Source organism: Diabrotica virgifera, chromosome 7 (assembly GCF_917563875.1).
Source record: "Diabrotica virgifera virgifera chromosome 7, PGI_DIABVI_V3a".
Taxonomy (NCBI): Eukaryota; Metazoa; Arthropoda; class Insecta; order Coleoptera; family Chrysomelidae; genus Diabrotica; species Diabrotica virgifera.
The window spans coordinates 189,863,050-189,890,799 of NC_065449.1; the positions used below are offsets into that span (position 1 = coordinate 189,863,050).

The 27,750-nt window shown below is 32.1% G+C and overlaps 1 protein-coding gene across 1 annotated transcript in view; it reads right to left on the minus strand.

Moving 5' to 3' along the window:
• The window catches only part of LOC114333044 (structural maintenance of chromosomes protein 4), a 119,762-nt gene that overhangs the window by 15,419 nt on the left and 76,593 nt on the right, over positions 1-27,750 (minus strand). The window contains exons 18-19 of the mRNA XM_050655342.1: positions 26,145-26,328; positions 17,573-17,840 (exon numbers count right to left, since the gene is read on the minus strand). Of these exons, the coding sequence (XP_050511299.1) occupies positions 17,573-17,840; positions 26,145-26,328 (452 nt within the window). The remainder of the gene's footprint in view (positions 1-17,572; positions 17,841-26,144; positions 26,329-27,750) is intronic.

Consider the following 27,750-nt stretch of genomic DNA (forward strand, 5'->3'; position numbering starts at 1 on the left):
ATCTCAAATATCATTAGTAACAAGTAGATTGGTAAGTAAATTAAACTTAAAAACATTTAATAATAATGTCAATATCTTAGGTATTTCTGAGAATATTACCAATGTGCAAAAGGCTGTAAATTTAAAAATTGAGTCATGTGTGTTTGATTATAGCACAAATATAAAATGTTCTGTGGTTGATAAAATTACCAGTGATATACCACAAACAAATTTCAATGTTTCAAATTTAAATATTCCTAAAAATATTAAATTGTCTGATGATGACTTCAATAAATCTGGCACAATTGATATATTGTTTGGGGCAAATATTTCATTTCATATTTTGCTCTCCGATAAAATACAAGTAGACCAGATTATATTACAAAATACTCTATTTGGGTTCATAGTTAGTGGTTCTGCTCCATCACTACAAATTTGTAATTTTTCTGCCTTTCATTTAAGCATGAAAAATAATTTAGAAAATATTGTTTCTCAATTTTGGGAAACCGAGAAGGTTCCAGAAATTTTTCCGGAATATTCGACAGAGCAGGAAGCTTGTGAGATTAATTTTGAAAATTCTTTGCAAGTAATAAATAATAAATACCAAGTTAAATTACCATTAAAACAAAATCTACCTGATTTGGATTTAGGAGATTCATTTTCTGTAGCATTAAAACGCTTTGAAAATCTAGAAAAAAGATTTAAAGTCAATCCTGAGCTGTACTCTCAATACAAAAGTTTTATTGATGAATATTTAGCTCTAAAGCATGCAAAAATAGTAAGTCTTAGTACATATGACTTAAATAGTGGTTCTTTATACTTCATGGCTCACCATCCAGTGATACGTGAAGACAAAAAAACAACAAAATTAAGAGTAGTCTTTGATGGCAGCATGAAATCAAAAAAGAAAAAATGCATCAATGATTATCTCTATAATGGTGCTGTAGTTCAAAATGAGCTCTTCGATATTCTTGTTCTTTTTAGAAAATATAATTACGTCCTTTTGACAGATATTAAACAAATGTATAGAATGGTTTTGGTACATCCAGACCATTGCCAGTTACAAAATATTTTGTGGCGAGAGAAAAATGGCAGTTTACAATGTATTCAACTTCAAACTGTAACATATGGTTTAAGAAGTTCTTCCTTTTTAGCTACCAGATGTTTGGTAGAATTAACCCGAACTGAAGGTAAACGCTATCCTTTGGCTTCTAAAGCTCTTCTTAATAACACCTACGTTGATGATATTTTGTGTGGGTGTGACACAATCGAAGAAACGATAAAGCTAAAAAATGAACTTATCTCGCTGCTCAAATTAAGGTCCTTCGAGTTGCACAAATGGTGCTCAAATAATTTACAAATTTTAAATGATATTCCTAAAAATAAACAAAATTTTGATGAAATTAACATCAGCAAAAACGATTTAACGGTAAAGACTCTGGGATTGACTTATGATACAAAAACAGATAATTTTAAATTTAGTTGTCCAAAAGTTGATATAAATGAATGTGTAACTAAAAGACAGATTCTCAGTTTTGTTTCCAAATTTTATGATCCTTTGGGATTAGTGGGCCCAGTTTTAGTAGCTGCTAAGGTAATTATGCAAAAACTTTGGTTAAGTAAGGTCAAATGGGATGCTATAATTTCCAGTGAGTTACTTGACACTTGGAAAAATTTTGTTGAAAGCTTAATGAGCATGCCCACAGTGACTGTCCAAAGAAATTTAAACTTTACTGGTGCTCTTCATATTGAAATAGTTGGCTTTTGTGACTCCTCCTTGATTGCATATGGAGCTGTTATTTATGCGAGGACTATTTTTGAAAATAAAGTACATGTAAATTTGATTTGTTCCAAATCTAGGATTGTTCCTATAAACAAAAAACTAACTATGCCAAGACTTGAACTGAACAGTGCTTTGTTGCTTTCAAAACTATCTCACAAGGTTTTTGAACTGTTAAAAGATAAAGTCAGTAAGGTATTTTTATATTCAGATTCAAACATTGTCTTAGCTTGGATAAAATCCGAACCTTTGAAATTGAATCCCTATGTTGCCAATAGAATTATTAAAATTCAAGAAATGACATCCGAATTTAAATGGTTGTATATAAACACTAAGGAAAATCCAGCAGATTGTCTTTCTCGTGGACTTGAACCTCATGAAATTAATTCAAACAATCTTTGGTTTAATGGTCCTGAAATTCTTTCAAATATTGAATTCTTGCACTTTGAAATTCCATTTTCTACTCCAGACCATTTGCCTGAATATAAAGTTGTCACTTTAGCTAAGGTCAAACCAGAATCTTTCTTCATAAAATTCTCTAGCTTAACAAAACTTCAAAAAATAGTGGCTTATTGCCTACGATTTGTAAATAATATAAAAAATAAAAATAAAAAGATTACTGGAAGTTTAACAGTTGTAGAACTAGAAAATAGCCTTAAAACCATTATTAAGTATGAACAAAGTTTTCATTTTTCTGAGGAAATAAAATGTCTAACCAACAACACAGCAATTAAGTCTAATTTAAATTCTTTATATCCTTTCTTGGACTCTCAGGGACTGTTAAGAGTTGGTGGTAGACTGGAGAACTCAGATATTTCTTTTAATAAAAAACATCCTTTGATCGTTCCCAAAAACAATCATATCACTGATCTTTTGATTCACAGAGAGCACTTAAGACTTTTACATGCAGGTCCGAAACAAGTTTTAAGTTCATTAAATCAAAATTTTTGGATTATTAGTGCCACTAAAGAAATTAAAAGGATTTTGCACAAATGCGTAACCTGTTTTAAATGTAAGGCCAAGTGCAGTGAACAGTTAATGGGATCTCTTCCTGAACAAAGGGTACGTTCATCGAGGGTCTTTCAGAATGTTGGTATAGACTTCTGTGGTCCCTTCCAAATTAAACAGTCACGGATTAGAAAGTCTATAACGACAAAGGCATATATAGCATTGTTTGTTTGCTTTTCTGTGAAGGCAATTCATATGGAGTTACTCTCTGATCTAACAACAGATACTTTTTTAGCTTCATTAAAAAGATTCATTTCTAGAAGGGGTAAACCATCCAAGATCTTTTGTGACAATGGTGCCACATTCAAGGGAGCAAATAATCAACTTCAAAAACTTCTAAACGACAACATTAAGTTAAACAACTTTTGCCTTGATGATAAAATTGAATTTTGCTTCATCCCAAGTTATTCTCCAGTATTTGGGGGTCTATGGGAGGCCGGGGTGAAGAGTGCTAAATATCATATAAAAAGGGTGATGGGAAATAATATTTTAACATATGAGGAGTTTAATACTTTGATTACTCAAGTTGAAGGAATATTAAATTCAAGGCCTCTTATGGCAATTAATAATGATTCCTCTGACTTAGAATATTTGACCCCAGGTCATTTTCTAATAGGTGCTCCTTTGACAACTTTCCCTGAAACTAATTTAACTGAGATTCCTGAAAATAGATTAAAATTTTGGTGGTTGTGTGTTCAAATGCAGCAGCATTTTTGGCAAAGGTGGTACCAAGATTATCTAACACAACTTCAAAACAGACCTAAATGGAGAAAATCGTTGCCAAATTTACAAGAAGGCATGCTTGTGCTTGTAAAGGAGGACAATGTTTCTTCTTTTGGGTGGCCTATAGCAAGGATTAATAAAGTTATTCCTGGTAAAGACGGAAAGGTAAGAGTGGTGGAAGTAAAAACTAAAAAGGGAACATACTTACGTTCTGTCACAAAAATTGCTGTTCTTCCAATTAACGATGAACAAATTTAAATTATTTTTTTTTTTTTTCAATTTATAATAATAAATAAAATTTAACTTTATAACTATTTCTATTTAAATTTAAAACTTTGTAAAAGTTTTATACTTATATAAGCAATAAATTCTTTAAAAAATGTGTAAAAAAAAGGGGTGGAATATATTGTTTTGGTATCAAAACCAAGGCCCCCCAGCATGTTGGAGAAATAAATTCCCAACATTAATATTTAGTAAAACTATATTTTGTTTCAATATTTTATTTAGTGGTTTGCGCCTTGTGTACACTTCACAAAGATGTTTCTATGTTTTTATGTTCTATAATTCAAAGTGTACACAAAGGCGCAATATTCAAAAAAAAAGTTCGTTGCCAAGGTGTTGTTATATAGAATAATAAGATAATAAAAAACGGGAAAGTAGGGCGTGTGTCCGATCCCACACAAAAATTACTTTAATACCAAAAGTTTGTGTTATTGTAATAAAATATTAGTTGTGAAAAGTGTCTTTAGTTATTCCTAGCTTCAGAAGTGTAAAACCAGTGTAAAATTATTTCCTTGGTGTTGCAAAAATCCAACATTATTATTATTTTTGATCAGATTATATACATTTTGTGGTTTTTTTGAGAATATCATTGATTTCGTTTTCTTGAGATTCATTTGCAGTCCGTACCTTTCACATGCATTGTATACATGTTATATTATGTACTGTAAATCTTCCATGTCACTTGCAAATATGATCGTATCGTCCGCATATCTAATATTATTAATGCTATTTCCGTCGACCAAAATACCTTCCACAATATCCAATAAAGCTTCATGAAATATCACTTCACTGTAGACGTTGAATAAGAGTGGTGAAAGTATGCACCCTTGTCGAACTTCTCTAAGTATACTTACTTCCTCTGTCAGTTCTCCTTCGACTCTTACTCTTGCTTTCTGATTTTGATACAGATTCGATATAATTTGTAGATCTCTACTATCTATGTTTTTGGTCTTAAGAATACTTAAAAGCTTTTCATGTTGAACTCTGTCAAAAGCTTTTTTAAAATCTATGAAGCAAGCATATATGTCCTGATTCATATCCAGACATCGTTGTGTCAGAACATTGACTCCGAATAATACTTCTCTAGTTCCTAGACCCTTTCTAAAACCCATCTGTGAATCACTTATTTCTTGTTCTAATTTCACGTGGATTCTGTTATGTATGATTTTAAGGAAGGTTTTCAATGTGTGGCTGATTAATGCAATTGTCCGATAGTCATTGCAATCTTTAGCATTTGTGATTTTTGGAATCGTTACAAAAGTTGAGAGAAGCCATTCTTTGGGTATGTGTCCCGTCTTGTATATGGAGTTAAAAAGGTCTACTAAGACATCAATATTATCTTCATCAATTATCTTCAATAGTTCAATTGGTATTTCATCGGGCCCTGGAGCTTTTCTACCTTTTGTGTGTTTTATGGCATAAATAACTTCCTCTTTCATTATTTCTGGTCCCGTGGTTTCTCCGTCAACTTCTAATTGTTCTACTTTTTGGTCATAAAATAGGTGTTCAATGTATTCTTTCCATCTACGTAATTTTTCTTGCGTTTCAGTTATAGTGGTACCATCTGCATTTGTTAATATCCCGATTGGTTTGTTACGATATCCTGAAATAATTTCTTTAACCTTCTTATGGGTGTTGAAAGTGTCATACCTTGCCTCACATTCCTCAATTTCTTGACATTTAATGGACATCCATGTTTCCTTAGCTTGTTTTATTTGTTTATTAATTTCTTGATATTTAATTTTATCTTTGTTCTTATGTATTCTTCTTTCGTCCATCTTTTCGAGAATTTCTTGTGTCATCCATTCTTGTTTGGCGCTTCTACGTTGTGCTAAATGGAAAGAAGACCAGATGAAGAACCCAAAAAATGGCCTATCTCAAGAAAGCGTTCTGGCGCCGTCCCTATTTAACATCTACACCAACAACCCACCAATGTACCCCCAGACTCAGAGTTTTGTTTACGTTGACTACCTTGGTATCGCCGTAAAGGGGAAAACACTTACACAAGTAGAGTCGACAATGGAAGAGGCTTTAGACATGATGTCGACTTACTACAAACAAAACTCATTAAAGCCAAACCCTACTAAAACCCAAGTATGTGCATTCCACCTCAACAACCATTTGGCGCATGTAAAACTGAATGTTTCTTGGGAGGGACAACGCTTGGAACGTACTGATAGGCCCAAATATCTTGGAGTGATACTAGACCGGTCACTAACGTATAAATTCCACTGCCAGAGCACAAGACAAAAGAAACAACCTTCTCCGGAAACTTTTAGGGAGCAAGTGGGGTGCAAACCCCCAGGTCGTAAGTCAACAGCTGAAGCCTTATGATGTCAATCTGAAAAAACTAGAATGCACCTCAACCTTGCACATTAAACGCGCACATTTTAGAACAGGTCAATAAATTTATATACCTGGGGTGTTCGATCGATAGCAGCCTAAATCCTGATCCAGAAATAAGATCAAGAATACAACAGAATATCGTTCGAAAAAATCAAAATACTGCTATGTGATTTTCGAATTAAACTCGAAATTCGACTATACTTATCAAAATACTAGGTCTGGTCGACCCTTCTCTATACAGTTGAAACGCGGACCCTTAAAACATCAACCGTAAATAAGAGTCCTCAAAATTTCATGGTCATCGCATAACCCAAACAAAGAAGTGCTGCATAGAATAGACAAAGAACGAGAACTTTTCAATACAGTGAAAGTTAGAAAAAATCATACCTAGGCCACATACTGAGAAATAATAAGTACCAATATGCTCAACCAATAGTGAAAGGAAAGATCGATGAAAAGAGAGGACTAGAAAGGAAAAGACTATCGTGGCTAAGAAATATTCGACAATGGACAGGGCTAAATTTTGAACAGCTAATAACAGCTGAAGACGACAAGAGTTTGAAATTATAAGAGTCTGGGCAGATTATCGGAGAATAGGCCATTTTTGGGAAAAGTTATTTACCAGCAATTTTATTGATGGAATCGAATCTTGGAATGATTGTATATGAAGAGTACAGTGGAAAAACAAGGAATGTCACTTTTTCATGAATTTTGGCTTTTCTAGTCATGGGGTAGCAAAAACTAAGTACTATCGACTAGACTATCGATTCAGAACAATAACCAGAAAGATCAATCTGTATAAATTTTTTAAGAATTTGTATCCAGGCGAAGGACCATGATTGTCCGCACGCCACTGGACAAAAATAAGGAATGTTAGCAGTTTTTTGGTGCATTATTAAATTAATAACAATATAGATTAATATTATATCAAGATTATACACCAATAGTTGCTAGAATTCTGCTGAGAATCTCCTAAGTAGTTTTTGGTTCCCATAAGAATTAAACCTTTATTGGTGTTTATCTCAATATGTATAAAATGTGACATTCCTTGTTTTTGCCCTGTACTCTTCACATATTAATAATATAGGTATGCAAAGTCCGCAGACAGTGTGCTACTTTTTTTTTATAAACAAAATGGAGCCTGAAAATCGTGTTTTTTAAATTTTTGCTCTGTAACTGAAAAGATTTTAACTTTACACCAAAAACACCCAAATAAAAATTCACCGTTATTAAATTCTGCATAGAGACGTGTTCTTCCCGATTTACTTCGACGAAAATTTTCCCCGGAAAATGCGGGTGTTTTCAACAAAATCTTTAATTTTCAACTAAAATTTTAGATAAGTAATTGTTTATCAATAATTAAATACCTTGGTAGCATCAAAGCTCTTCTCGGAAATTCAAGGAACAGTTTAGCAACAATTTAATTGTTAATTAAAAATTTACGGTCGCTATAATAACCACAATAATTATAGTCTAGTAAAATAAAATTACACTACATGTAAATCAAAATGTAAATTCGTACAGGTTGAAACAAATTTTATATCAAAGTTTAGGTGGGTACAAAAGATATTTTCAAGAAAGTATCCAAATCATACAAGGGGATGATTGTTTAAATAATTAAAAAGGGGTCATTTTTGTAAAAAAATTACTTTTTTAACTGCTGAGGTCATTCAATTACTAATGAAGGTGTATAGGATTGTTTTCTGCAAAGCTGAAGGGTAAATCTTTCACAGAATACTTACAAAACTAAATTTGACCCCCTATTTATTTAAATAATTAAACATAAAACTTTAAAAACAAATTTGCAAAAAAATTATTTTTAGCGTTTTAATAAGCACTATAAAATATCTTGTTTTACAGGAGAACTTGCGCTATGTTATCAGTATTAATAAAAAAAAATTGGTCCAAAAATATTTAATATTTTTTGAGATATTGAATTTGTTTATTAAATGTTACTCTATTTTCAATTGCAAAAACGCGGTTGTTGCCAAAGAAATATTCGCCTGCTTAAGATCTCATTATTTTTATTTTTATGTATATTTTCGATAAATGTATTGATAAATTCAAATTTCAATTAAACTTCCCCCTAAAATGGCATTTGAAAATTATTCAAATTTGTTTTTTTTTAATAACGTCGCGGGGATTAAATATTTTGAAATACCGTTTCGATAATTGGATTCCTGGGAATTTTTCACTAATTAACAATTTTTTTTTGTCTTTTTTTCCTCTTCTTTTTTTTTTCTTAAAGTTATATTACTACGGGCCCTTTTAGGGTTAAGTTTCATTAAGAATGTCGAATCTCTAAGTTGTAGATTCTAGACCTAAAAATATTAAGATTGGTCTAAAATCACTTATATAAAATGTGGCTACTTACTGAGTTACAGGGTGTTTTATTTAAAAAGTATTTTTACTAAGTACTTTCAAACTATGTGACGCATCCTTATCATACTTGGCAGAAAGTGTGGGTACTATGCAGTCTACTAAATTGTGATAAATAAAAGTTTCTAGCTACTACCAGAGGCGTACGACAGGGGATAGTTAATGGTTGACCCTTCCCAAATTCTACGCCACTGAGGGAATTACTATTTTAGCGAAATATTTCGATTCTCCAATACTTTCTATGTAAATAATATACTCTTTACTGGTAACGATTAAGTAATTAGTTTTCGAGATATTGGACGTTAAAAATGAAACGGCATAGTTATTTTGATTATTTATTCATTCATTCATTTTAAACTTCCAATATCTCTCAAATTGATGACTTTATCGATACCAATAAGGTAATTTACATACAAAGTATTGGAGAATCGAAAAATTTCGCTAAAATAGTAATTCACTCAGTGGCGTAGAATTTGGGAACGGTCAATCATTCACTATCCCCTGTCGTACGCCTCTGACACTAGCTAGAACCGTTTATTAATCACAATTTAGTAGGGTGTATAATAGCCACACTTTCTGCCAAGTACGATAAGGATACGTCAAATAGTTTTAAAGTACTTGGTAAAAATATTTTTTAAATTTTTAAATAAAACACCCTGTAACTCAGTAGGTAGCCACATTGTATTTAAGAGATTTTAGTTAAATCTTAATATTTTTAGGTCTTGAATCTACAACTCAGAGATTCGATATTCTTAATAAAATTTAACCCTAAAAGGGCCCGTAGTAATATACCTCCAAGAAAAAAAAAAGAAGAAGAAAAAACGACAGAAAAATTTTGTTATTTAGTAAAAAATTCCCAGGAATCCAATTATTGAAACGACATTTCAAAATACTTAATCCCCGCGACGTTATTAAAGAAATAAATTATAAACAAATTTGAATAATTTTCAAATGTCATTTTAGGGGGGAGTTTAATTTAAATTTGAATTTATCAATACATTTATCGAAAATATACATAAAAATAAAAATAATGAGATCTTAAGCAGGCGAATATTTCTTTGGCAACAACCGCGTTTTTGCAATTGAAAACATAGTAACATTTAATAAACAAATTCAATATCTCAAAAAATATTAAATATTTTTCGACCAATTTTTTTTTTGCTTAATACTGGTAACATAGCGCAACTTAATCTGTAAACTAAGATATTTTATATTTTTTTATAGTGCTTATTTAAAACGCTAAAAATATATTTTTGCAAATTTGTTTTTAAAGTTTTATATACAATTATTTAAATACATAGGGGGTCAAATTTAATTTAGTAAGTCTTATGTGAAAGATTTACTCTTCATATTTGCAGAAAAAATCCCATAGACCTTCACTAATAAGTGACTTACCTCAGCAGTTAAAAAAGTATTTTTTTTGCAAAAATGACCCCTTTTTAATTATTTAAACAATGATCCCCTTGTATGATTTGGATACTTTCTTGAAAATATCTTTTGTACCCACCTAAACTTTGATATAAAATTTGTTATTAATTATTTATATGGGAAATAAGCCACAATTAAAATGAAAAAAATAATTTTATTAACGTTTCGACGCCCAAATCGGGTGCCGTTGTCAAAATACAAAATATTACTAAAATAAACTAAAGTGTTGTTGCTAAGCAAAAAAATTCTTCTAATAATTTATTTAATCTCACTCATTTATATTGGCAATTCAGACATATATTATACATTTTAAAGTAGAAGACTTTAAAATGATATTGCCAATATTTATGAGTTGCGTTCCTGGGACGACTTACTGAAAGATAGTTCATTCGATTACATGAAATTAACCCCAACTTATAAATATATATATGGAATATTATAAATAATATATGGAACGTATATATTATTTATTATTTATTAATTAACATTATATATTATAATATATAAAAACTTATAAATAACTTATAAATAAATATATGGAACGCAACTCATAAATATTGGCAATATCATTTTAAAGTCTTCTACTTTAAAATGTATAATGTATGTCTGAATTGCCAATATAAATGAGTGAGATTAAATAAATTATTAGAAGAATTTTTTTGCTTAACAACAACACTTTAGTTTATTTTAGTAATATTTTGTATTTTGACAACGGCACCCGATTTGGGCGTCGAAACGTTAATAAAATTATTTTTTTCATTTTAATTGTGGCTTATTTCCCATATAAAAAATAATTAATCATAAAAATGCCACAAGGAAATAGCTTCAGAACAACATAAAATTTGTTTTAACCTGTACGAATTTACATTTTGACTTTTTTTTTATTTTATTAGGCTATTATGATACATAAGAATAACTATGATTTTTGTATAAAAAGACACTGTACCTATCTAATGTACTTTACAGAATTGAAATTGGACTATTTAAGCGGCCTGAGGAGGTATTTTAAAATTATAAACAATTTTTTGGCTTGTAGACAAATAGAATATCTCGGGAAATATTAAATGAAATTAAATCATGAAAACGGTATTGGAAAAAAGCGGCATAGACCAGTAAGGATCTGCGAAAAAACGTCTATTTTTGGATGTGAGAGGTGGCATTCGGATTTTTGCAGATAAAGTTAGGTGACATCTTCAGTAATAATAATTGACTTATGCTCCTTCTCAAATATGCCCGGAACATTAATAAAAAAATTAAAATATTTAAAAATTTCGAAAAACATCGATTTTTTTCTGCTTTCTTTGCTTATAACTTTAAAACGATTAGTTTTGGAACAAAGTCGTAGAGAAATAAAATAAAGATAATTGAATTTTGTATGATATACGACTGGCAAAAAATGTTTTAAGGTAATACCTTTTCTGCAATATAGCAATAAATACAAAATAAGGGGGCAAAATAAGTCTGTTGTTATTCAATATTTTTTAACCACTTTGGTGGCACTTAGAACCTTGGTAATTCGCTTAGGAAATTCTGTGTAACACACTTAAATCGTGTACCAAATTTCATTAAAATCGACCTAATAAATTTTGCAGAATAAATTTGCAATCTAAATGTTTTTAAAAAAGTTCAAATTTTTTAAAATCTTTCTAAACAAAAAGTAGACCATTTAGAAGTTGGCTAATTTTTTTACATATAAAGAGGTGCTCTACCTATCTAATACACTTTACAGAATTAAAATCGGATTATTTAAGGGGCCCCATCAATGTTTTAAATTTATAAACAATTTTTTGGCTTATAAACAAATAGCTGTGTTTAATAATAAAAAAATTAATTTTTAGCAATGCAAATAATTAAAACCGGTATAATTTGACTTAAACTTTCAAATGCTGTCAGCAGAATTGTTATTTTACTTTTTAATCAAACGTTATTCGCGTTCAAAAATTGCAATTTTTCGATTTTTTGAAAGTTCCACCGCGTTTATCTCGAAAACTATGCATCCTACGAAAAAACTTGTAAGAACATTTTTTGCTTAGAATTACCGAAGAAATACAAAAAAATGTTTTATTTTGCAAAAAATCGATTTTATGTAATTCCTCAAGTTCTTTGTTTATAACAATCTTATCGACATCCGGATCAACTGTTACCCAAAAATTCGTGTTCTACAGGTCAAAATACATAAAAAACTTGGGTAAGTCCATCTAAATAAAGGAGCTCGTAGCACCAACTCCTGGCCACAGCACTAATTTGTTTATAAGCCAAAAAATTGTTTATAACTTTAAAACATTGCTGAGGCTGCTTAAATAATCCGATTTCAATTCTGTAAAGTGCCTTAGATAGGTGGAGTACTTCTTTATATGTAAAAAAATTTACAAATCTTTGTATGTTTTAGTTTTTGTTGTGCAAGATTTTAAAAAATTTTAATTTTTTAAAAAAGTTTAGATTGCAAAATTATTATGCAAAATCTAGTAAGTCAATTTTAATGAAATTTGGTGTACGGTTTTAGCACATTACAAAAATTTTCTAAGCGAATTAGGAAGGTTCCAAGTGTAACCTAAATGATGGAAAATCATTGAATGAGGACAGGCTTGTTTTGCCCCCTTATTTTATATTTATTGCTATTTTGAAGCAAGGGTGATAAATTAAGACATTTTTAACCAATCGCATCTGATAGAAAATTTAATTATCTTTGTTTTAATCCTGTAGGACTTTGTTCTAAAATGAATAGTTCTTAAGTTATAAGCAAAAAAAGTAGAAAAAAACGAAACTTTTTGAAATTTTTAAATATTTTATTTTTTTTATTAATGTTCCGGGCATATTTGAGAAGGAGCATAAATCAATTATTATTAACGAAGTTATCACCTAACTTTATCCGTAAAAATCTGAATGCCACCTCTCACATCCACCTAAAAACATATCCTTACTGGTCTAGCAGGACGCTTCTTTTAAAAGAAAAAACGTTTAATTGTGATGAGTGGTTCCTGAGATACAGCCGGTCAAAGTTGACCGGCATAGATATAAACTTTTTATTTTTATTGTCTTTCTTGACACCAATTTTTACATCTTTAAAATAATCATAACATATATTATTATTATAAAAACTATCGATATTACGAGTGAAAATTGCAAAAAATAACAAAGTTCCAATCAAAAATTAGGTTGGAGAAAATGTAATCTCAAAGTTCAAAGTCGGTATACGTTAAAAAAATACATTTTCTCGGCTTCCCATGGAGCAATTTTCTTCATTTTTTTTGTTCCCAAGTAACTCTAGTAGAGCCATCTAACTAACGCATTATTAAATGTCACAGTTGCTTTTGTTTTGTTATAATAAATTAATTTATTTATTGTAACACAATTTTTAATTTGTTTAAATAAAGATTGTTTAAATAATTATACAGCTTTCAAATGAGAATATTTGTGTTTTTAACGTTAAAAGGTACACTTGCAGTAAGTTTATCTAAAAAAAGTCTACAACTGGAATAAATATGTAGTTTTCTTTTCTTACAAATAAATTAATATATTATAACAAAACAAAAGCAAGTTTGACATTTAGTAATACGTTAGTTAGTTTTTAACGTTAAAAGGTACACTTGTAGTAAGTTTATCTAAAAAAAGTCTACAACTAGAAAAAACATGTAGTTTTCTTTTCTTATAAATAAATTAATCTATTATAACAAAACAAAAGCAAGTTTGACATTTAGTAATACGTTAGTTAGATGGCTCTACTCGAGTTACTTGGTAACAAAAAAAGAATGAAGAACATTGCTCCATGGGAAGCCGAGAAAATGCATTTTTTTAACGTATACCGATTTTGAACTTTGAGATTACATTTTGTCCAACATGATTTATGATTGGAATTTTGCTATTTTTGGTAATTTTCACTCGTAATATCGATATAGTATAAGAGCTGTGAGACATTTTTGAGTAGGTATTTTAGGCAACCTGAAAATTTTTCAGGTGACTCTTCTATGATAGCCTAATACAAAAATGCCGGTCTGGCTGGAGGGTAGCGGTTATTTTCCCCAAAAATCCCCCCCAAATTTAAAAAAAGAGTAAAAATTTTTTTACAAAAAAATATCATTGATATGACTTGAAAGTAAATTTAAATATTCAAATATAAAGAAAATAAACAGACAAGGCGATTTGAGGGCGATTTTAACTCTGCAAGATACTTGCATGGGCGCCCCAGGATTATTTTCAGGGGGTGCATCTGAACTTCAGAAGATTTCATCTGAATCTGTACATACTATTAATGAGTATAAAATATACAATTATACATGCATACCTATGTACATTCCTTCCGGACAGGGAGGTGCAATTGTTATTTTGGCAGGGTATTTTTTAATTTTAAATATAAATATTCTAAAAAAGACACGTTTTTTTTGGTGACATTATCCAATTGCCATGTGTTCAAACAAATTACGCGTGCATATAAATGAAACCACTATAGGTAAGCAGCAGTGTGAGAAAGAGCTTATACCGATAGCTGTTTGCGTCCTCTGTTGTAGCTGAGCGAGTCCGTTCGCTCGAGAAAAATCACATAACCTGGCGATATCCATGTTGTTGTTTCTCGAAACGTTAGAGTAATTATTATATATTATAGTTTTTCAAGTAACTTTTTCTTAATTAAAGAAAAATAATACGTACTATACAATAGATTTTGCAAATATGATAGAAAAAGACAAATTTATTATTATAAATATATAGGTAGAAAAGTATAAAACTATAAACTAAATTAATTCTGTGTCCGAATCTTGTACTTCTTCTTCAAATTTCTAATCGGAGCTTAAATGTTCATTCTCATCTTCTTCGTCAGACTCTCCTCAAGACTCAGATTCCTCTTCTACATGATCTGTAAATACTTGTAATATGTATTTAGAATTAATTAAAAATAATCTGTGATTAATTAATTAAGTTGCTACGTATTCTCTGTCCTTTTATACAGAGTCGAAGCCTGGACAATCACGGGCGCATCTGAAGAAAGACTTGCCATTGTTGAGATGTGGTGTTATCGAATAATGTAAAAAATATCATGCACACAACACTTAACACACAGGGAAACATTAAGAAAGATGAAAAAGGCAAAATAAGAAATACTCAACACTATGAAGGAAAGAAAAATGAGCTAAAATAAATATACATTCTCTTCTTCTTCATCAGACTCCCCTCGATACTTAGATTCTTCTACCTGATCTGTAAATAGTTGTAATATGTATTTAGAATTAATGAAAAATTAATTAGTGGTTAATTGATTGAGTTGCTACGTATTCTTACTTATATAACCAATGCTTAATACTTTTCCTTATATAACCAATCACATCACGTTTTTTATTTCTTAGTATATGACCAAAGTAGCTCATGTTTCTTTCCTTCATAGTGTTGAGTATTTCTTTTGCCTTTTTCATCTTTCTTAATGTTTCCGTGTTTGTTACGTATTCGATAACTCCACATCTCAACAACGGTAAGTCTTTCTTCAGATGAGCATGTGATTGTCCAGGCTTCGACTCCGTATAAAAGGACGGAGAATACGTAGCAACTAAACTAATTAATGATACAACTATTTACAGATCATGTAGAAGAGGAATCTGAGTCTCGAGGGGAGTCTGACGAAGAGGAAGAGAATGAATATTAAGGCTCAGATGAGGAGTTTGAAGAAGAAGTACAAGACTCGGCCACAGAAATAATTTAGTTTATAGTTTTATACTTTTCTACCTATATATTTATAATAATAAATTTGTCTTTTTCTATCATATTTGAAAAGTCTATTGTAAAATACGTATTATTTTTCTTTAATTAAGAAAAAGTTACTTAAAAAACTATAATATATAATAATTACTCTAACGTTTCGAGAAACAACAACATGGATATGGCCAGGTTATGTGATTTTTCTCCTGCGAACGGACTCGCTCAGCTACAACAGAGGACGCAAACAGCTATCGGTATACGATCTTTCTCACACTGCTGCTGACCTATAGCGCTTTTCATTTATATTCACGCGTAATTTTTTTGATCACCTGACAATTGGAAAATTTCACCAAAAAAAAACCTGTCTTTTTTAGAATATTTATTTTTATTATTAAAAAATACCCTGTCAAATAACAATTGCACCTCCCTGTCCGGAAGGAATGTACATACATAGCTATGCATGTATAGTTGTATATTATATACTTCTTAATAGTATGTACAGATTCAGATGAAATCTTCTGAAGCAGATGCATCCCCTGAAAATAATCCTGGGGCGCCCATGCAAGTATCTTGCAGAGTTAAAATCGCCCTTAAATCGCATGGCCTGTTTATTTTCTTTATATTTGAATATATAAATTTACTTTAAAGTCACGTCAATGATATTTTTTGTAATAACAATTTTTACCCTTTTGTTTAACTTTGGAGGAGATTTTTGGGGAAAATAACCGCTACCCTCCAGCCAGACCGGCATTTTTGTATTAGGCTATCATGGAATAGTCAGCTGAAAAATTTTCAGGTTGCCTAAAATACCTACTCAAAAATGTCTCACAGCTCTTGGACCAATAGTTTTATTATAATAATATATGTTATGATTATTTTAAACATGAAAATTGGTGTGAAGAAAGAGGATCAAAATAAAAAGGTGTCGGTTCGAAAATTATGAGCCTATTGTTTATATCTTTGCCGTAAATGCCGGTCAACTTTAACCGGTTGTATCTCAGGAACCACTCATCACAATTAAACGTTTTTTCTTATAAAAGAAGCGTCCTGCTGCTTTTTTTCTAATACCGTTTTCATGATTTAATTAAATTTAATATTTTCTGAGATATTCTATTTGTTTATAAGCCAAAAAATTGTTTATAATTTTAAAATATTCCTGAGGTCGCTTAAATAGTCCCATTTCAATTCTGTAAAGTACATTAGATAGGTGTCTTTATATACAAAAATCACAGTTATTTTTATGTACCATAATTATTGTGGTTATTATAGAGACCGTAAATTTTTAATTAACAATTCAATTGTTGCTAAACTGTTCATTCAATTTCCATCGGCTTCTGGAATTATAACCTATACGAAAAGGGCTTTTATACTAGCAAGTTATTTAATTATTGATAAACAATTACTTATCATCTAAAATTTTAGTTGAAAATTAAGGATTTTGTTGGAAAAACCGGCATTTTCCGGGGAAAATTTTCGTCGAAGTAAATCGGGAAAAACACGTCTCTAAGCAGAATTTAATTACGGTGAATTCTTATTTGGGTTTCTTTGGTGTTAAGTTAAAATCTTTGGAGTTATAAAGCAAAAATTGAAAAAAAAACAACATTTTAGGGCGCCATTTTGTTTATAAAAAATGTAGCACACTGTCTGCGGACTTTGAATACCTATATTATTAATATATACAATCATAAGATTCGATTCCAGCAATAAAATTGCTGGTAAATATCTTTTCCTTGTATTTTGCTAATTAGCCCAGAGTAATAGTGAAAGGAAAGATCGATGAAAAGAGAGGACTAGAAAGGAAAAGACTATCGTGGCTGAGAAATATCCGACAATGGCCAGGGCTAAATTTTGAACAGCTAATAACAGCTGAAGACGACAAGAGTTTGAAATTATAGTAGCCAAACTCCATTGAGGAGAGGGTGGGCACTTTAAGAAGAAGAAACTACACGTATTTATTCTACTCACCTTCATTGCTAACATTTCTTTCTGGATTTTTATCTCCAGAATCTCCAGTACCAGAAGCGGGCACAGACGTTCGTCTACTCTCTTCGTTGGTCGATCCAAGCGACACTCGCTTTTCGTTATGTTTTGTTTGCTCGTCATATACTCTTGGATCTATCGTTATAGACTTCGTGCAATCGTACGTTTTGTAAATTCCTATGAGATTATCGCACAGTTCGAACATGTTGGATCGAAGGGAGATTATAATGAATTGAGCGTTTTTGGTACGTTGCTGAAATTAATAATTTATTAATTAGGGGAGTCAATAGAGTTTTTGCTTACGGAAAAAATCAAACAAGATAGAACTTTCTGTAATTTCATTAAGAAATGTTTAATAAACAATATATTAAAAAGTTCTACTCCAACAATGGGTGCTTCACTTTTTATTAAGCAAACGAACTGCGAAATTAGTTGATTTTTTAAATACCTACAAAAATATAAATCTCAGAAAAAAACTGACTTGACCATTGAAAAATTAAGAAAATTTTACACAAAAAACCTTATACAGTGTGTCCACGAATGGGGTGCCCAAGAGGAAAAACTTTTTTATTTTCAATTTTAGCGAAAAATGTCATTCTTGATAAAAAGTTTTGATTGATCTAAAACCCCATAAAACTAAATAAAATTGAAGTTTTTCAAAACCTGCTTAATTTTGTAGCCAATTTATGTAAATCCCTGTATAGTTCAGAGAAATAAGAAAAAAAATATCCTGTTCGTGACACAACCCCCTCCAGGCCGAAACCAAATTTTTTGAGTAGTATGGGCATCTATATTAATAACCTATATGTTTCCTGCAGCCGATTTTGATGATATACATAGTTATAAACAAATGAAGATCAAAAAACGGTAAATTTTCACTTTTTTAGTCTATAACCAAAAAGTTAAGTACATATTTTAAACAAATTTAAACAAATAGAGTGAGCGACTCATAAACCGTATAAAAAACTTCAATATGGCGTTCGCTGAATATGTCTATCCTTATTGGTTGCTTAGAAAATTGCAAAATAAATAAAAAAATTTGAGTTTTTACAAATATTCATGACTTATGTAAAAATTAGCTTAGAACGTTCTTATTACACGGAATGCTGAGACTTCTGGTGCTTAAATCATACCCTAAATTTCAAAGTAATTGGTCAAATAGTTTAAAAGGTATTTAATTTGTTTATCCCAAAGAATACACCCACAGTATCTCCTACTGGTCGTAAGAGGCGAACGCAGGAGCAGCTGACCGCTGTCCTTACCCAACATTCCATCTCGTCCCATACCCATTTATTTACCAAGAACCTATCTCAGCCACACCCCGAGTGTCGGATGAGTCCTCTTGACCGTGTTTGAGTGGAAGGGGTCCTTTTTGCGCGGGGGGTGTGTGGCATATACATGTCGCGCACCCTACACACAAACTGCGTAACTTGCGCCTCTCCCCATTCACACACTCCTAATTTCCTCAGGGTAGCGGGTAGAGACTCGTCTATAAACCCAATAGGTGATAGTCCTACTTCAGGTATGCGATCCTGCAAACGCGAGCCTTGGTATATCTACTAAGTCCAAAACTGGATAGAAAACTGGTACCCTGTTTAAACAAATTTCCTTATTAGCACTTCCAACCAAAGGGGAAGGCAACGGGAAACCACCCCTTTATTTCACCCACGAAAGTTCATGATATGAGCAATAGCTGCGAGGCCTCGGATGATGAGCTTCGCGATCCGGATGGCACCCGGCGCATCTTCTCGTCCGGGGAGGAATGTGTGAAATCAGTTACCGGGCATGTAGACGTGACTCATCAGGCTTTACATGCGAAATGTGCTACTGGTGAAAAACAAAAACTTAATAACCGCAAACCATACAACATAGCTACATGGAATGTCCGTGGCCTTTTACAACCGGGCAAACAAGCTATTCTGGAGAAGGAACTGGAACGAACCAATATCTCTGTGGCCGGGCTCTCTGAACTTCACTTCCGTAACGAGGGGCACTACATAACTAATTTGGGACATTTCATGTGCTTTTCAGGCAACATTAACAAAAGTATCAATGGTGTTGGCTTTTGGGTTTCAAAATCTCTTTCTCCTTATATACTGGGATATCAAGCTATCAGTGATCGTATAATTTCCTTAAAACTAAATGGATCTCCCTCTATCGTCCATTTGATTCAGGTATATGCGCCTACCTCAACTGCTGATGATGATACAACTGAATCTTTTTTCAACGAACTGGAATCATATCTGCAAAATATCCCAAATAAAGAAATCGCTATCATCATGGGTGATTTAAACTCAAAAATCGGTGTTACTATGGATGACGAACATATACGAAATATTGTGGGTAGATATTGAATAGGTGAACGTAATTCAAGGGGAGACCGCCTTATCCAGTTCTGCGTTGACAATGACTTGACAATAATGAACTCTATGTATAGGCACCACCCCAGAAGATTGTACACTTGGATCTCACCTGGCGGACGACACCGAAATCAAATCGATTGCATAATGATTAAACATCGCTGGAAAACATCTATTAGCCAATGTAAAACACGACCTAGCGCTGACCACCAACTTCTTTTTGCAACGCTAAAGCAAAAATTCAAGGCATGTGCTAGGATCCGAAACAAGAGGATATCAAAAATAAAAGATACACAACAATTTAAAAGCCAATGTAATGAAAGATTCGAAAATATTTTACCAACTATCGCCACTCATGATTCCGAAAAGATTTGGTTATCTTTTAAAAATACCTTGATACAGACCTTGGCTGACTGCGAGGCACAGTCTAATGCCGTCTCAACCGGACCAAAAAAAGTGTGGATGTCTGCAGATACTTTTGACCTCGTTGAAGAACGTAGAAAACTTAAAATTGCTGGAATCGAGAACCCTCTCAGGAATTCCCAGTACCGACAGCTATCTAGAGCTATTCAGGCTGCTTGTAGACGAGACAAAAACAAGCATATAGAGAAAATCTGCAGAGAAATTCAACTACATGCCGACACAAATAACACCAAAGAACTCTTTGATAAAGTCAGACTACTCACACGTAAATTCAAACAGAAATCTTGGTCTATCAAAGATGATGAAGGTAATGTACAGACGGATTTGGACAAGGTTATTGATGTTTGGAGGGCGTATTGTAAGTCTTTATACGCCAATACGGACCAGATGTCAGCGGACACCCCGTTTGTACCTGACTGCCAGACCTCCAATTTCCATTCTCCTTCAACAGAGACACACCACACTAGTTTTGAATCTGAACCTGACATACTTTTTTCCGAGGTGGAATTCGCTTTAAAAAGACTTAAGTTAAACAAAGCAGCAGGATATGATCTCATTACTGCAGACGCCTTGAAGCATCTTCCGGAATGTGGAGTGAAAATATTACATCGATTGTGTAATGAAATATGGCACACAGTCGTTTGGCCTGAGGATTGGAGAAAGACCATAATCATACCTCTTCATAAGAAAGGTTCAACAAATAATTGTAACAACTACAGGCTATTAGCTCTAATATCACACGCCAGTAAGGTGATCCTCTACATACTGCAACGGCGTCTAGAAAACTTCATAAGTTGGCAAATAGCACCTGAGCAGGCTGGATTTGTAAAGGGCAGAGGTACTAGAGAACAAATCCTTAATGTAAGAAACATCATAGAAAAAGCGAGAGAATACCAGATCCCGATATTTATATGTTTCGTCGATTATACAAAGGCCTTTGATAATGTTAGATGGGACAAACTATGGAACATATTGACGACAATGGGTGTACCTAAACACTTGACTCACCTTATTAGCAAACTGTACCAAGATAACCTGGCATATATTCGAATGGACGGATACCTGTCTGACAAATGCACTTTGGAGAAGGGAGTACGCCAAGGATGCGTTTTTAGCTCCCTTATTATTTAACATCTATTCGGAGTTCATAATGCGCAGAGTCTTGGATGGTTGGGAGGGAGGAGTAAACCTAGGTGGTGTTAAGATATCTAACTTGCGTTTCGCAGACGACACTACACTTCTAGCCTCTACTCCAGAAGAAATTATTGAATTATTAAAAAAACTCGAGGAAGAAAGTGCTAAATTTGGACTCATGGTTAACTACAACAAAACCAAAATCATGGTTATTGATCGCCAACAACAGTTTCCTGAAACCCAAACTATTGCGGGATGCGAGGTAGTCTCATCTATGATATATCTTGGAGCTCTAGTTAACAACACAGGCAGTTGTGAACCCGAATGAGTGAACTAAACGGGGTCTGGCGTGATCGTCACGTTACTATGACAAACAAAAAGAGACTCGTTTCAACTCTGGTCTTTTCCATATTTTACTATGCATGCGAGACATGGACAGTCAAAGAATCAGATAGACGACGTATAGACGCCTTTGAAATGTGGACATGGAGACGCCTGCTTCGAATTCCATGGACGGCTCGCCGTACAAATGTCTCGGTTCTGGATGAAATTAAACCGGATCAGCGTCTCTCCAGTACCGTTTACTCTAGAATTTTAAAGTTCTTTGGTCATATCCATCGGAGTGATCACAAAATGGAGCGGTTGGTGGTCCAAGGAAGGCCTCAGACTCAACGCCAACGCGGAAGATCTCCACAGCGATGGGCGGACATTACTAAAAAGCTTCTCAACAAACAGTATACTGAGGCAATACATGTAACTGATGACCGCGACCAGTGGAGAAATATTATCAATCAAACTGTCCGAGCTGCTGAAGCCCAATTATGAACCACAACACATCTACTAAGATGTTAATGACTATGGTGATGATCCCAAATTAATTTTTTTTACAACGCTATAAGTCAGAAAATGATGAAGTTACAGTAATACTTTGGATAGTTTATGAAATAAGAAAATTTATACTATTAATTTAATTAAAAAAAAATGACAAATAATTCTAAATACTGCAAAATTATTTTGCAAAAACAGGTGAATTAAAAAAGGGGGGGCTGACTTCGTCCCTAAGTGTCCTAGGACAATTGTTTTTCTTTCTAAATGTGTATAAAAATTCAGTCTTTCCAAATATGAAAAAATAATTTTTCTACGGGTAACGGTTAAAAAGTTATTATAATTGTTTATAAGTAAGCAAAGAATCGACGTGTTTTTGCAAAATAATTTTACACTGTTTAAAATTACTTTTTGTCATTTTTTTAAATTAAGTCAATAGTATACGCGTTCTTCTTCCATAAACTGTCAGAAGTTTTACTGTAACCTCATAATTTTCTGACTTGTAGTGTTGCAAAAAAATGAATTTGGGATAAACAAATTAAATAACTTTTAAACTATTTGATCAATTGCTTTGAAATTTAAAATATAATTTAAGCACCAGAAGTCTCAGCAATTCGTGTAATAAGAAGGTTCTAAGTTAATTTTTTGAATAATTAATTCATCAGTATGTTTTTGTGATAATGTTTCGATTAGAGATTTAAACCATATTTTCTTGGAATGCAAAATTAACGAGAGATATATAAATCAATTATATTACAATTTACGACAAACACAAGTTCATTTTCCAATTAGTATAGAATATCTACTAAGTTGTCATAAAATGGAAATATTTAAATTACTCATAAACTACTTGAAAGAAACAAATATAATCATTTAAGTGAAATACGTATAAATATAACAAAACTAATAAATTGAGGTAAAAATAAAATAAAAATCTGTGGCTAACGGACTCGCATCCAAGCCATTTTTTCTCACACACACACACACACACACATAAGTTAATTTTTACATAAGTTATGAATATTTATAAAAACTCAAAATTTATTATTTATTTTGCAATTTTCTAAGCAACCAATAAGGATAGACATATTCAGTGAACGTCATATTGAAATTTTTTAGACGATTTATGAGTTTCTTACGCTCAAAGTTTAAAATGCTTAACTTTTTAGTAATAGACGAAAAAAGCGAAAATTTATCGTTTTTTGATCTTCATTTGTTTATAACTATGTATATCATCAAAATCGGCTGCAGGAAACATATAGGTTATTATTATAGATGTCCATACTACTCAAAAAATTTGGTTTCGGCCTGGAGGGGGATGTGTCACGAGAAAAATCTTATTTCTCTGGACTAATAAATTTTTGCACTAAGTTTGAAATCGAAACAATAATCTAGTGTTGCTAAGCTACAATGTAGCTTAGTAACTGTCAACTCCGATAAATAATTTGCGAATTGTCATTTTTCGAGAATGTTAAGCGTTCAACAAAGAATATATCTTGTGAACTGTCATTCTTGATCAATATTTTGCTTGTTCTAAAACCCAATAAAAAGAAAACAGTAAATTTTAATATCAATAACAAAACATTAATAAAAACTAGCAGTAAATAAAAATACAACTATTCGAAGTAGCCTCCACCAACGTTAAAACATCTCTCCACCCTATTTTTAAATTCTTTATAAGCTCTTATTAGCATGTCTAAGGTGATTCCTCTAACGGCATTAATGATTGCTTGTTTCAGATCTTCAATATTATCTATGATTTAGATTTCTTTGGTAAACTTTCTGTTTTAAGAAGTTCCATAAAAATAAATCCAAAATAGTTAAATCTGGTGATCGGGGCGGAAAAAATATCGGTCCATACCGTCCAATCCATCTTTCAGGAAAATACTTTAGCAACACTAGATTATTGTTACGATTTCGAACTTAGTGCAAAAATTTATAGGGATTTATATAAATTGGCTACACAATTAAGCAGGTTTTGAAAAACTTAAATTTTATTTCGTTTTATGGGGTTTTAGATCAAGCAAAACTTTTTATCAAGAATGACATTTTTCGCTAAAATTTCGCTAAAGAAGTTTTTCCTCTGGAGCACCCCATCCGTCGACACACTGTATAAATTTTTTTTTAAAATTAGTCACCCGTCTCACAAACATTCGCGCACTGTATAGTAGCGTTCGGCAAAACGCACGGTTGAGTTATTTTAATATTTACTTTAAATAATTGACCAAATTAAATTTTGCAAATTGGAAATGAAAGAAGAAGAATAAAGCTATCTTATAGTTATAATAAAAAGAAATAAAATATATGGGTATAAGTACGGTGTGGACCGAAATTGAGACTTCATGAATTTTGTTTAAAAATGATTTAAAAATGTGTAACTAATACAATTTTACTTATATAACTATCAAATTTGCACAACTTACCTTTCAAACATCTAACTAAATGATGTTTTATTAAAAAAAATCTCAAAAATTTCATTCAAATGATACGTCCCAAAAAATGCAATTTTTGAAAACATCGTTGTTTTACAATATTACTACCACTTTAGAGTATTACTCAGTTTGAAATATATTACAGTTTATAGGTGTTTTTTAAAGCTTAAGATGTAATCTTTAAAATGCACTAAATTATTTTACTTTAAACATGAAATAAACAACTTCTTTTTGAGAAAATTAAGGAAGATAAAAAATGTAATACAAAAACCGAAAAACATCAGTTAAAAAAATGTTTGCAAAGTCAGCAAAACTTTTTTCTGTACAATTTACGTTACATACATACAAGCTTAAAAAATAATAAATTTTAAAAAAGAATTTTACGAAAAGTCTTACGAAAAAAGTTACTCTTTATAAAATGCTCTGCATCGTATAGAATCTAAGATGCAACCATCAGATATCTGATTTTATTAATGTTGTACGAGGTATGTCAAAAAACACGAATTTCGCTCGAGAGTAAAGTACATTTGAATCGCTTATTGTATAAAGGGAATAAGTCCACTTCCGTGCGAAATTAAAGTGAGATATACATTTTGTTAAACTAACGTTGACAGATAGATGAGTCTATAAAGGAAATTTGAATCTCTCACCATCGCACGATAAAATTTTTGTTGAGCGTATAAAGGGAACCAGCCTTTAAAAATGACTTTTTGGCCTTAATAGTTTTCAAAGCCAAGTTTGCTGTATCACATGTCACTCTTACTAGTCTCCTTCTACATTTCAACTGTAGAACAAAATTTGACAGGTCATCAAGTTTCTAAACTAAATAGTTTTTTTTCGTTTTTCTCAAAACTAAGTATTGTGGACTTATACCCTTTATACAATAAGCGCTTCATTTATATTTCACAATATCGAAAATTGTTATTAAGAAAAGTTGTTTAAAATTAAAAACTATGTTTCAATATTCAATTACATCCTTCTAATTGAAATATTGTGAACTATAAAGGTACTTAACTGTTAAGCGAAATTCATATTTTTTACATACCTCGTATAAAATTGAAATAGTTTGATATATGATGCTTGCATCTTAAAATTTGGATCAGGTAAAGCATTTTATGAAGAATAACTTTTCTTCGTAAAATTTGATAATAAAATAGTTATCATAATTGGAATAAAATTATGTTAAGTAGGTATCCGCAATTTGAGAAAATTTTGCAATTTTTTTTTCAATTAGAAGGATGTAATTGCATATTAAAACATAGTTTTTAATGCCAGTTAATTTTTCATAACAATTTTTGATAGAGAATAAGATGATAAGTGACACGGAAAATTACACGGTATCGCCGTATTTCACGTTCATTTACTAACCCTCATATAACTTACCTTAATATAATTTCCAACAATTGACACATTTTTGAAATCTAAGGCTGCGTCAATTTCGTCCATTACATAAAGTGGCGAAGGTTTGTAATAATGCAGAGCAAAGACAAGGGCCAAAGATGATAACGTTTTTTCTCCTCCAGATAAGTTAGAAATTTTCTTCCAAGATTTTTTCGGAGGCCTCACACTGAAATAAGTTTGTTTTATTATTTATAAGTCTGTAGCGCCAGCCGATAATGTCTGGGAAAATACCTTATGGAAGGGGAGTTCAAGCGGGGATTTTTGCAGTTACTCGAGCGCGTCAGATTATCACATGGGGAGAAACCCTGTAAATGTACTTCTACCATATATTGTCTCTTAATACAGGGGAGTCCGAAAAAATCTATCCTTAGAAAAGCTCGAAATCGTTAGATTAAGATAAGGTAAGTTAAGTACATGCAAAACAGTGTACTGTGGGCCGAAATAAAGTACATTTTTTAGTTGAAAATAACTTTTTTGTTTTTTGGGTGATTTAATTTCTTTTTGCAGGGCTAATAGCCTAACATGTCCTCAATATGACTGCAAATTTGGAAGCAAAAATAACGTACAGGGACGGACTTGTAACGGAGCATTTGAGTTCGTTGCAAATAAAACCGGTTTAGGCAAAAATTGAACTGATATACTCTTTTGGTAGGTTAAGTATCCAGAACACTTCGATAAAAAGAAAATTTTTCAAAATTATCGGATTTCCAAATTATCATTTTTTTATTAAATTAGGAAAATAATGGGTGATTCATCTAGAGGTACTTTTTTGGTGAGGATTTGTTGGGAGATCGTGCATGAATGACACCACCTAAAGTTGCTTCTTATTCAGTATTGTTTGACATTTCATCCTAGAAAGACTTAACTCGGCACAACGTTTAGAAATTATTTAGCTGTATTACGAAAATAGGCGTTCAATGAGAAATGTGTTTCGTGCGCCTAGAGCAAAAAAAAAATGTTTTCTGATGAGGCCCGTTTTTGGCTTAATGAGGACGTGAATAAACAAAATGCCCGTCTTTGGGTTGATGAGCAACCCAAAGAGGTTTAAGAGTTGCCAATACATTCAGAAAAAACCACTGTTTGGTGTGGTTTATGGGCCGGTGTCACCATCTGTCCATGTCTTGGACCGGCCAGAATGTTACTGTGAATGGAGACCATTATCGCGCCATGATAACGGACTATTTGGTACCAGAAATTGAAGTTCGTAGTTTAAGTGACATTTGGTTCCAAAAATATGGCGCCAACTGCCATACATCCCGTGAAAGCATGGATTTACTGAGAAAACGGTTCGGTGAGCAATTTATTTCACGCATCGGACCAGTGACTTGGCCGCCTATATCCTGTGACATCACACGTCTAGTCGTTTTTCTCTGGGGATACCTCAAGTCCAAAGTCTACATGAATAAACCGGCTACGATTGAGGCATTGGAGGCCAGTATTACTCGAGTCACTGGTCAATACCAATCGAAAAGCTCGAACGCGTCATCAAGAACTAGACCTTCAGAATGGACCGTCTCAACCTCAGGCATGGTCAACATTTGAAAGAAATTATTTTTAAGAAGTAATTGTAAAGAATGGTTCTTTTTTA